This window comes from Diabrotica undecimpunctata, chromosome 10, assembly GCF_040954645.1.
Source record: "Diabrotica undecimpunctata isolate CICGRU chromosome 10, icDiaUnde3, whole genome shotgun sequence".
NCBI lineage: Eukaryota > Metazoa > Arthropoda > Insecta > Coleoptera > Chrysomelidae > Diabrotica > Diabrotica undecimpunctata.
Genome location: NC_092812.1, coordinates 52495898 through 52508614, shown reverse-complemented (window position 1 = coordinate 52508614; position 12717 = coordinate 52495898). Strand labels below are relative to the sequence as shown.

The following is a 12717-nucleotide window of genomic DNA, read 5'->3' as shown; positions in this document are numbered from 1 at the left end:
CCATCTTGTGGCGCTAGAATTTCCGGAGTGGAAGTCAAAACGTCAAATAATTATAAAATATAATTGTTGTTACAGTCAATTGTGGCTTAATCCCATATAAACATAATATCTAATGCAATAATTTATGTAAGATATTTCCGATAGGATGATCACATTATAAAAACCAAACTCAGAAAGAAAACAAAGTCTTGATTGTGAATTTATATAAATACGTATAATAAAATGAGTTAAATTAGTATTTTCGCAAGAATGCCTCATAATTCATGCAACAAAATTCGATTCATCTCCTAATTTAAATAAAAATTCATATATTCATATATTTCTATTTATTCCGGCCAATCCATTGTAAATCTGTGCAAGTATTGGATTCAGTAAATGCAAAGAAAAGCGCTGTCACAAACAATTGACATTTTAGCAAAAAATATAAATTCGACGATGCTGAATAGAAAGCATAATCTATTTATGATTTCTGCCGGACAGTTACAAAAGACGGGACCTGTAATAATACCCATCATTGTATGCGTATATAAATCGTATTTGTTCCATACTAAATATATGAACCATACAATATTTATCAGAAAGCGAAAAAATAACGGTTACTTTGATTAAAATGTTAATAATTTGTTAACTATTAATGGAATTGGCTTCATGTAAGTTTGTGTTCAATAATAAAACAAAACATAAAAATTTAACCGTCTTTTTAGTTTTCGCAGAATATCGACAACTTGACAAGTTTCGCTGTGAGTGAGACCCGCCAATATCTGTTTGTTTATTGAGAATTCAATTTGTATTTTTAAAACGATCGTTTTCTAGTATTTCGAATATTTTTCTACATTTTTGTTTGTCTATAAACAATTTCCAAAGTTGTGATTGAACTCGTGGCCTTCTATAATCAAAAGATTGGCATATATTGAGTTGTTTTTACGAAAAAAATTAGCTCTGTTTTACTACCCGTTTTTTAAAACTTCTGTATACTTTTGGGCATATAATACAAATTATCTTATACACTCCCAAAGTTCCGTTTTATAGTGTCTATCTTTATTATTATTTATGTATTGACCTAAAGAATTTTTTATTATTAGAGTTGCACTGATGCATTGTCTCTTTAAGTAATTTTCAGCTTTCTTAGTTGGTTAACCTATTAATATTAGCAAACCATGATAGTTTTCTGTCTTGTGTATTAGTGTAGATAGAACTAATCACTTCTGAGTATAACTTGTAATAAATAAGTTATAATATATGTTTGCAAATAAGAGCAGTGTGATAGCTAAGACTGTTAATAAAGAAGGAATTGCCCTATATATAGTAATGAAAATTATGCCAATTCACTGTTGCATTTTTGTGAAATTTAGCCTCATCTCCAAAAAGCATATAATCGAAAAAAATCGGTCGTTATTCACTTGCTGCTGAGATGATTGACAAAAAGCTAATGTGCGATGATAATCATCGCATCGACTGTTAATTCTTGATGTAACTCTTTATGTTACGGTACGGATGCACTTTATGTTTACGAAGGATTTTTGCAGCCAAAGTGTGACTAATGTCATGTTGACGTGAAATTTTACGAGTGCTGATGTGGTGATTTCCAGTAGTAAGTAACAGTACATCATATTTATTTTCTTCACTTATAACAGTTTTGATTCTCTCATTTCTTTTTCATATGCAACTAACCCAATGCGAACAAAATAATTGTGAACAAAGCTCTTACGTTTGGTTCCTCCGTTCAGGAAATCACTGTTGATGTATTTTGGAAGTCGGTAATTTCTCGAACTTTCTTCTAATATCCAGATCATATTTGTTAATCCTTCTACACAAAAATTCATTTTTAAAATTAAAAACAAGCCACGCAGACTGATTAAAAAGGTAAAAATATGAAAACTCTCATTTTTTTCAAAGCCAACTGTTTTACCGTTGTTAACTGATACAAGTGGTGTTTTACTTACGAGGTATTCCCGAAAATAGAAAAATAAAAAAAAATATTTCGGAATGTAATGAGTATAGGAATAGAAAAAGAGTCATAAAAATGAAAGAGTTTTATAAATGTTATAAAAATCGTAATTTTCTTTTGTAGTTTACGCTTTATACGAATATTTGTCAATGATTTCTTTTAAACTTAATTTGAAAACTAGAAAATGGTATTTACCTTGTTATTTAACACGAATACTCATTTATTTATTACTCCAATAATCCAAAATAATCTAATATACATTGTGAATAGCACTATAATTTATAGTTTTTATTAATTCCATAGGGAACTTAACCAGAGGCATACTCAATAAATAGCTTTCTAGATTTTCGTGTCAACATATTCGCTTTGGTATTATATTCTTCTCTGTTTCTATTTTCTAAATATGTACCTATGTATTTTTTAAGATAATATCATGTTTTTCCAATGATGAAAAGACCAAATTTATCGCGTATGTCATTCACTTATAATCACATTTTGATTGGACGAGTAGTTTTATGTATATCTGTATATACTTTTGCAGTAACAGTAAAATATACTACAGAGCACAAAAAGAGTTTTGGATTCTAATATTATTGATGAAAAATATTTGAATATATTCAGAAGCGCTCAAAATGGTTTGTATTTTCTCCTTAAGAAGAATTTTTTACAAAATTTTTAGAAATGTTAAAAAAGCGATATTAATTAAATATTAATAAGGTTCTGAAACTGTTTTCTTGCGGCATCTTTAAGTTTAATTATTTTTTATATGGAATTACACTACGATTGATTGTAATGAGATTTTGATCCAATCCAGAAATTGTTTTCAAAAAAGTCTAAAACAAAAATTATAAACGATCTTAACCTGTAAAAATTTATAATTGGTGGTAATAGACCAGAAGCCAGTGCTGTTTCGTGGTCGATCAAAGTCCACGGAGATTCAAAGTGTATTCGTATGCATTTTAACCATTTGAATTTGAATTTCAAACTTGCTTTTGCGTCGGAAGTGACAATTATTTGTTATTAATAATTTAATTGTTTAAATTAATATAATTCGTACACTAACTAATATAAATCATTTTTACAAAATGCGATTTGTGCCTGTAAAAAAAACTACAAAATGATGTTTGGTAAACCTTGATCGAATACCTAAAACCTGGGATATTGCAAAATTAATACAAAAACAGTGCAAAATTACGGCCTTTAGGAGATTTGTCACTTGTAATAACTCGGTTACTAAAACTAAACCTTAATTATATTCGAAATAATATTTATAACAAAGTTATAATAACTGTAAACGGATTTTATTTAAAAAATGCATATAATTTATTTATACTGTTTTTTAGCTGCTAATCCTTTAAACTATATCAAAGCAAGTTACATACTCGTATTTTATGTCCAAATATATTTTTTAATGCAATAAAATATTAATAAATACAATTTATTATTAAAGTGAGCGCGCTGTTATCCGCCGAACGCATAGAACCGAATTACTATGAGAGTATTATAGGCAAGGTTATAAAATAAGGATGATCTGATTTTTTACTAAAACGAACTTATTTACTTTATTCTACTTAATTTATTACCTATTGTTGATTGCGCATTAATATTTCTATTGATATAAGTACATACTGCAATTTACATTTCGCCCGTAACTATGCGTATACTTATACGGCTCTAGGCATTCGACGCGTAACGGCGCGTGAACTTTAAAAATGCTTTATGTCATTAAAAAATGTATTAAGGCATGCTTAAAAACATCGATTTTTTTCTACTATCCTTTTGGAGTAAAGACGTAATAAAGTCGTAATAAAATAAAATAGCGACGATTGGGATGTAATGGGATAGCGAAGCGCAACATATAACCACTCCTATTCAAATGTCAACCTCACCTGCTCGTACGATGATCTAGATCATCGTCTTCTGGTAGATCCTGCTAGATAACTAACGAGGCTCTGATGTCGACTCTGTGAGTGTTTGCCGGGATAAGCAATCCACCATTTTTGGCCACCGGCTTAGAGCGGATGAGATAGTAAGTGGAAGGACACTCTGTTACCCTGAGATTGAGAAATTGGTCTCGAAGGTTGAAGAATCAAGAAAGTGGTCAACGGCATCAGAATGCAGAAGGCAACGAGAAAACACTGCATTAACGGTCCCTGATGACGTCTCTAGTATAAATTATAATGGCTAGCACTATTTTCGCAAGAGACATTATTGATTATGGTAATCGGAGACCAAAACTTGGCAGGGGAGGACAACCATCAGAACGCAGGGCCTCCTCGGTCGTCAACATGCGAAACCCTTGCACAAAAAACCAAAAAAAAAAATACTCGACAATCTCAGATAAAAATAGCTACCTGGAATGTAAGAAGTATGTATCAGCCTGGAAAATTACATAATGTTATTAAAAAGAGAGAGAGAGAAGAAAGATAGGCTAAATATAGATGTACTTGGGGTTAACGATGTACAATGGTCAGGAAATGGAGAGATATCAATAAATAACCACAATATTTATTACACTGGAGGAGACAAAACTGATCATCGATACGGAGTAGCTTCCATCATAAGCAACACTATTAGAAAATCAGTGCTAGGTGTGATTAACATCTCAGAAAGAATAATAATGCTAAAAATTCAAGTACGGAACTGTAATATTAATATAAGCCAAGTCTATGCTCCCACAGCTGATAAGACCAAAGATGAGATCGAAAAGTGTTATTCAGAATTTCACAATACAATCAAGTTAACAAAATCTAGAGATATTACTTACCTTTTAGGAGACCTTAATGCAAAAATTGGAGTAGGTACAGTTGAAAATATAGCTGGACAGTTCGGATTAGAAACTAGAAACAAGAGAGGAGAAAGGCTCATAGAATTCTGCCAAGAAAAGAATATGGTAATTGCCAATAGTTGGTTTTAGCTTCCTAAGAGAAGACTATATACAGGACGTCTCCTTCACATACAGAAAACCACATTGTCAGAAACCAGATAGACTTTATAGTCGTAAATAGCAGATATAAAAACTCTATAACCTCGGTTAAAACTTATCCTGGAGCAGATGTTAACTCAGACCACAATCCGTTAGCTGCTGACGTGAAAATAAAATTAAACAGAATTGAACTCGGAAAACAACAACCAAAAATTAATGTAAGAATGCTAAAAAACGAAGAAATAAAAAACGAATTAAAAAATAATATGAATGTTAATATGCAAAAAAACACTAACTCACAACAAACAAATTATGGATGTAAATAAAAAGTGGTATAATATAAAAAACACATTACTGAAACGGAAAAGATCTACAGAAGTATAAAGAAATATAACGAATAATTAAGGAAAAGATCAAAACACCTAAGGAAATCTATTTGATGAAACAATGTAAAGAGATAGAAGAACTAGAAACAAAATATGATATGAGAAATATGCACAAAAAAATAAGAGAAGTGACTGGAATGGGTCGAAATAGACAGCAAGGACACATAAAAGACAAAAAAGGAGTACTACTAATAGATTTACCAGAGAAATTAAGACGATGGGAGGAGTACGTTAGAGAACTTTTCCAAGATGAAAGAAGTGAAATGCAGAAAATACAAAAAATTAAATCCTTTAGAGAGACAGAAGATCACGATAGATGAAATCAAATATGCTATCAAAAACTCTAAAGACAATAAGGCAGCTAGATTAGATGAAATACCAGTAGAACTGTTAAAACTAGTGGAAGAGGATAACTTGGAAGTGTTGGCAGATTTATTCAACACGGTATGGGAATTCTCGATACGGCAATAATACCACAAGAGTGGCTGAAGTCAGCATTTATAACCATCCCTAAAAAACAACCAGCAAAAGAGTGCTCTGATTATCTAACACTGAGCCTCATGAGTCATACTTTAAAAGTATTGCTAAAAGTAATACATAAGAGAATATACGAAAGGCTAGAGGAGAATATTAGCGAGACGCAGTTCGGGTTCTGAAATGGAATCGGTACTCGAGAAGGACTATTTGCCATCAACATATTGATTCAGCGATGTCGGGATGTAAACGTTGATCTATACTTTTGTTGACTAGGAAAAAGCTTTCGATAAAGTAAGACATGAAAAACTAATATCAATACTTATAAACAAGCACATTGACAGTAAAATCATAAATATAATACAAACATTATATTGGAAACAAAGTGCCATAATTCAAATTGATGGGCAACACTCAGAAGAAATGGAGATCTGTAGAGGAGTTTGACAGGGATGTGTTTTATCGCCACTTTTGTTTAACTTATATTCTGAAGAAATTTTCCAAAACACGCTCAATACTATCAAAGCGGGAGTTACCGTTAACGGAAAATTAATTAACAACTTACGATATGCAGATGACACTGTGATCATAGCAACGAGTATAGAAGATCTACAACATCTTATCGAAAGCTTAAGTATGAATAGTGCTGGGATGGGAATTACTATAAACGCTAAAAACACGAAGTACATGCTAATTACAAAAATACCACAAAATATACATCACCTATTGATAATCAATGGTAACGTGATAAAACAAGTAGAATAATATCACTACTTGGTAACTTTGATCAATGAAATGATCATACTGCAGAAATAAACAGGCGAATAGAGATTGCCAAACCAGCATTTATACAAATGAAGCCACTCCTAACGTGCAAAAATCTAAATTTGGAGATCAGACTACGTACCATTCGCTGTTATATATTTTCTATATTATTATATGGAGCTGAGACTTGGACATTAAAAAAATGCAATTTAAAAAGAATCGAGGATTTCGAACTCTGGTTATACAGCAGAGTATTAAAAATATCATGGACTGATAGAATTACAAATAAAGAAGTACTGGAGAGGGTTGGTAAAGAAACAGAACTAATCACCACTATACAAACGAGAAAACTGGAATACCTAGGCCACGTGATGAGGGGACCAAAATATGAAATGTTGAGACTCATAATACAGGGAGAGATTCAAGGAAGAAGATCTGTTGGCTGAAGGCAGAACTCATGGTTGAAGAATCTACGTGATTGGTATCAATGCAGATCGATTGATTTGTTTAGAGCAGCAAGTTCAACAATAAAAATAGCCATTATGATTGCCAACCTCCGTAGGGAGACGGCACTCTAAGAAGAGAAGAGCGACAAATGAGTTATTTCTATAACGTACGGCTGGTTAAAAATGTTTTAATTTATTAATGCTGCTTCAAAGTTGCAATAAATACAAAAAAAGAGGGGAAAACAACATATTCTTATTCACTGTTTTTTAATCACTTTAATTGGACATAGGATCTTCATAATTTTTCTAGAAAAAAATTTCTATAACATAGTAAAATAGTCCTTTAAGTCTCATTAAAATCGATTTAACATATATCGCATAATAATTTTGCAATCTAAATTTGTTTAAAAAAATTGAATGTTTTTAAAATATTGCACAAGAAAAATTAGACCAGATAGTTTTCCAATTTTTACTTCTAAAAACGCACTTAACCTATTTAACGTACTTTATGGAATTGAAATCGGATTATTTGGATGGTCTCAGTAATGTTTTAAAATTAGAAAAAATGTTTTGGCTTATAAACAAATAGAATATTTCAGTAACTAAATTAAATTAAATTTAGGAAACGGCGTTAGAAAATACTCGGTAAGACGTTTCTTACAAAAGTAAAAAAGTTGAATTACAAACAGTGGTTCTTGAAATACAACCGGTCAAAGTTGAACGGTATTTACGACGAAGTTATAAACAATAGGCTCCGATGAAGTAATTTTCTTAATTTTATTTAATCTGGCGTAACTCGAATAGAGATCTAAAAAACGCATTACCAAATGCCGAATATGCTTTGGTTTTGTTACAAATAAAATTATTTGTTTACTTATACTCCAGGCGTCAGAGACGAAAATGCCACTGAACCTCTAAAAATCATACAAATACATAAGCTGAATTTTTCTGAGAATGTTCAAAAAAATTTACTATTCCTACCCCCAGCTTCCCCCTAAAACCACCACCCCTCATAACCGAAAAACGGAAAAAATAGATTTACCATGAATCTATGTCGTAGAAAAATCAATTTTAAATATAGTTTGTATTAGTTATTACATATTTGTATAATTCGACGGTAAAAATTCCATATTTTTTTAATACCATTTAAACGTAAAAGTGTTCTATAAAAGTGTTAAATAAATAAACGTTCTGCGATTTTTGCCATTAACCGGTTACAATGGAATTTCGAATGTTAGGGCCCAATTTTAAAAACCTATGGCATCAAATTTCGGCTTTGATTTTTGGCAACAAATTGGTATTTAAAATATGCCTAAAAGACACATATTTCAAATGCCTCACATTTGTTGCCAAAAATCAAAACTGACATTTGATGCTATACGTTTTGAAGATTGGGCTTTTATCAATGAAAATTCTAAGTGACCGGTTAATGGAAACTGATAAATTTGCGGCAAAATATAAAAATTCTATAGGAAAGCTTCACATTTCACTTCTAAAGAGCTTTTTGATTTTGTCGATAGGATACTCCGATACTACGATAATTTTTACCGTCGAATTGATACAAATTTTACGGAGAGAACAGTTTATTTTACACAAAAAGTGCTTATAAACATTTTTGTTCAAAACTGTCCCAGCTACATCTACTACTCAGAGATTATTGGTAAATCGATTTTTTCCGTTTTTTTCCTACGAGAGTTTTAGTCGGAAGCCGGAAGTAGGAACATTAAACATTTTTGCATATTTTTTGGGATCCAAAAATTAACACCTTCAGAAAAATTCAGTTTGTTTGTATGATTTTAAGAGGTTCAGTGCCATTTTGATCTCTGAAGACTGGAGTATAAATCAATTAATTTATTTATAACAGAAATAAAGCATCTCCGGCATTTGATAATTCATTTTTTAGATGCCTCCAGTAGAATTACATCAGATTAAAAGCAAATTGCTTCGTTGGAAGCCGAGATATTACATTTTTTTACTTATATCGATTGATATTTGAAATTCAATTTGCTTCAACCTAATTTTTTGGCATTTTTCACGCGCAATACCCATGGTTTTAATTATTATAATATATGTTTATTTATTATTATAATATCTTGAAGATATGAAAATTTTTATAAAGAATAAGATCGGAAAGAAGAAGGTAATGGTTTAAAAATTATCATCCTATTGTTTATAACTTCGTCGCAAATTTTGACCGGTTGTATATCAGAAGCACTGCTCAGAATTCAACTTTTTTTTTTCATAAAGTACGTTAGAGATAGCATAATTACGTTTTTGTAATTAAAAAATTGGCAAACTTTCTAGTTTCTGTTGTGCAAGATTTTTAGATTGCAAAAATTATTATGCAAAATCTGTTAAACCGATTTTAATGAAATGTGGAGGAGGACTGTTTTATTATGTTATAATATATAAATATATAAAATATAATATATAAAATTTTCTAGATGAATTATGAAGGTCTTATATGTAATGTAAGTGGTTGAAAAACATTGAATAAGAAAACGCTTATTTCACCCATTTTTTGTATTTATTGCAACTTTGCAGCAACGTTAATAAACTATAACATTTTAACCAGCCGTAACTTATAAAAAATCGAATTGTCGCTATTTTATTTTATTGCGACTTTGTTCCAAAATGAAATGTTTTAAAGCTATAAGCAAGGGTAGTAGAAAAAAATCGATATTTTTAGTATTTTTTAAATATTTTAATTTTTTTATTAATGTTCTTGACTTATTTGAGAGCAAGCTTAAGTCAATTATTATTATTAAAGTTATCACCGAACTATTTTTGAAAAAATCCGAATGTCACCTCTTGCATCCAAATTTAGTCGATTTTTTACAGATCCCTGGTCTATAAATAATATTTCGATTATGGTTAAAATTTAGTTTTAAAGCTGTTTTCTTTAATTTGAGCTATTATAAAATTATTTTACTCAAAACGCAGCCGTATTACAAGTGAAAAATCTAAATGCCGTAATTTTGCAATGTTTTGGACTAATTTTGCAATACATTTGGTTCTAATTATAGGATCATCAAGGTTTACCAAATATCATTTTGTAGGTTTTTTTTTGGAAAACAAATTACATGTCAAGATGATTATTATTTGTTAGTTTACGAATTATAATGATTTAAACAATTAAATTGTTTATAAAAAAATTCCGTAATTCTAAAATTCCATGGACTTTGATCGGCCACACAACAGTCCTGGCCCCTAGACTATAATACCATTTCGATAGTTGACCTACTTGGCCTCGTCCTTTTAGGCATTACCCGTTTGTGTTTCTCGTGGTTTACTTTTGCCCGTGCATTATTTTATAATTTGATACTATACCTTTATTAAAAATAATTATTGAATATCTTTTAATATATGTACAATATAATTAAAAAATATATGATAGCTGTTTTGATATTTATGTAGTTTTTAAGCGGAGTATAAAAATCTAGCATATCTATGAAAATCCGCCAGAGTTGGCATTTAGGAGTACTGACCCATCAAATAGCCAAAAATGGCTTCGGGACAACAACTAGCTCTGTACAGGTTGAAAAAGGGATAAATACCATATCAAACATTCTGACAGATTCAGATCTAAGAATGAAAAAGAAGATTAAAAAAATGTACAGACTCAACAAAATTAACAAATTCACTGCCGTGTGTGTATATAGTTTAGTTAGTCAATTGGTTTTCACTTACCAAAGAAAGCCAAATATTTGTTATTAGGAGTTGATTCTTCTCGTCCTATGGTCAAACAATAAAAGGGAAACATCGGTAGTTAGTAACATAACAAAGCATGCAGAGCACAATACAGCTGAGCATTTTCACTAATAGATAATAAACTAGATAATATATACAATTATGCACCAAAATGTAGATTACCAAAAAAATCTTAATTATTACTTTATCTAGAATTTTACCTTTAATTAGAAAAAATACACAGCCATTTGTACTATATATGGTCAAGTCTAATGTAACATTAGTTAGACATTGTTATCTCTGTTGAGAAATATAGCTCTGTGCTTCTACTTACGTTATTTTCAGTTGACAAAAATGAACTTAATTTTTATTTAAATATATGATGTGCACTTTTTTAAATTCGTACTCTTCTGTTATTGTTTTATATATTCTATATATTATTTTTATTAGTTTTTTAATAAATATTATTTCATCATGTGTTTATAATTTTATAGTATCTTCTTATTCTCATAATAATTTTTTAACTACCTAACAATAAATAATACATTTGTTGATAACTGAACTAGGGTATCTTTTCATAGCTTTTGATACGATTTACTGATGTATCCGTTAATTTAGCCATCAGCAGATCTACGCTATATTATAAGAATCAGATAATAAAACAGTATCATGTAACATATTACCACATGCAAAAATTTTAAAAAAATTTAATTGCTTAAATGCATTGTTTTCGAGGTTTATAGGCCGTGATCTGAAATTATTTATTTGTGAAGTTTCATCTGAAAAAGCTGTCAAACAATGCTCGGAGCGAATGTCCGCTCACTGATGCATAGCCTCTAATAATTCTAGATCGTGGCCTATAAATCCCGAAAATAATGTACCATTAAAAACAAAAGCCTACACTCCAATATATATATATATATATATATATATATATATATATATATATATATATATATATATATATATATATATATATATATATATATATATATATATATATATATATATATATATATATATATACATTGATAATATTAACCTAAAAATTTTTGTGTGTATATAGGTTAACATCATTATAATTTTTAGCTTCTTTTCTGGATTAGTAATCGAAAAGCCAACAAAATAATAAAATGAAATTTTCATTACAATTAATCGTGGTTTTTAATTAATTGTATTTATGTAAAATTTATGTGTTTGAAAATTTTTTAAAGGATCGCTCCCAAACAGGGTATTAATTGCCATGTGAACTAAATTAAAAGTATCATAAAAAACAGCACCAGAGCACCAGTTTTTATCATTACATCGCTGAATGCTATCAAAAAACTATAAACAGATACTGTTATTCAATGTTCAGAAAATATGTTTGCCTGATATTTTGGACGGACACAGTATAATATCTGTTTCTATGGATTATATTATTTAAAACACCTATTATGGACATTTAAATATGTTAGGTTATATTATATTATATTATAAAGCACTGAAAATGAGCAATTTGTTGTGAATGTTTTCTGACTTCTTTAATAATTGTAAATGAACTGTGTCATATTAAATTTTGAAAATTTCTAGCCAACAGTAACTCCGTATGTATTTTTAAACTTAATATAGTGCTATGTTTATTTAAAATTTTTTTAAAAATGTTTTAAAATGTTCCAAACTTCTTATTTTGCTATATAAAATATTCAGCATGTTTTATAGCATCAACTTTTTTCTAGAATATAACATGCAGCGGACATACTATGTCCTAATCTGTGACACCGGATTTGACTTTTAAAATAATTATAAATTCCATAAATAAATATTTTACATAAACGATATAATGTGACTACAAGCCTGCTTAAATAAATATTAGATCTAATCATCAGAAAGAATATACTAGAAATATATTTGAAACAAATCCGGCAACAATCCTTCGATTCATCAATTTCACTTAAAAATTTTATACAGATTTCTGATAGTTCTAAAAGATATATGAGGGATAGCTCATGATAAATCATTGAAGACATGCAGAGATAGAGCTAGTATTTCTCATACAAATTTATACTAACACAGATGTTTTGATCCTAGTACATTCTTCTT

The 12717-nt window shown here is 29.6% G+C and overlaps 1 protein-coding gene across 6 annotated transcripts in view; it reads right to left on the bottom strand.

The window, feature by feature from the left end:
* The window catches only part of nAChRalpha6 (nicotinic acetylcholine receptor alpha6), a 345133-nt gene that overhangs the window by 235388 nt on the left and 97028 nt on the right, over positions 1 to 12717 (bottom strand). For 3 of the 6 annotated variants that reach the window (XM_072545824.1, XM_072545821.1, XM_072545826.1), the window contains exon 3: positions 10636 to 10680. The exons of the other annotated variants lie outside the window; for them this stretch is intronic. In XM_072545824.1, the coding sequence (XP_072401925.1) occupies positions 10636 to 10680 (45 nt within the window). The remainder of the gene's footprint in view (positions 1 to 10635; positions 10681 to 12717) is intronic. 6 annotated transcript variants of the gene reach the window in all.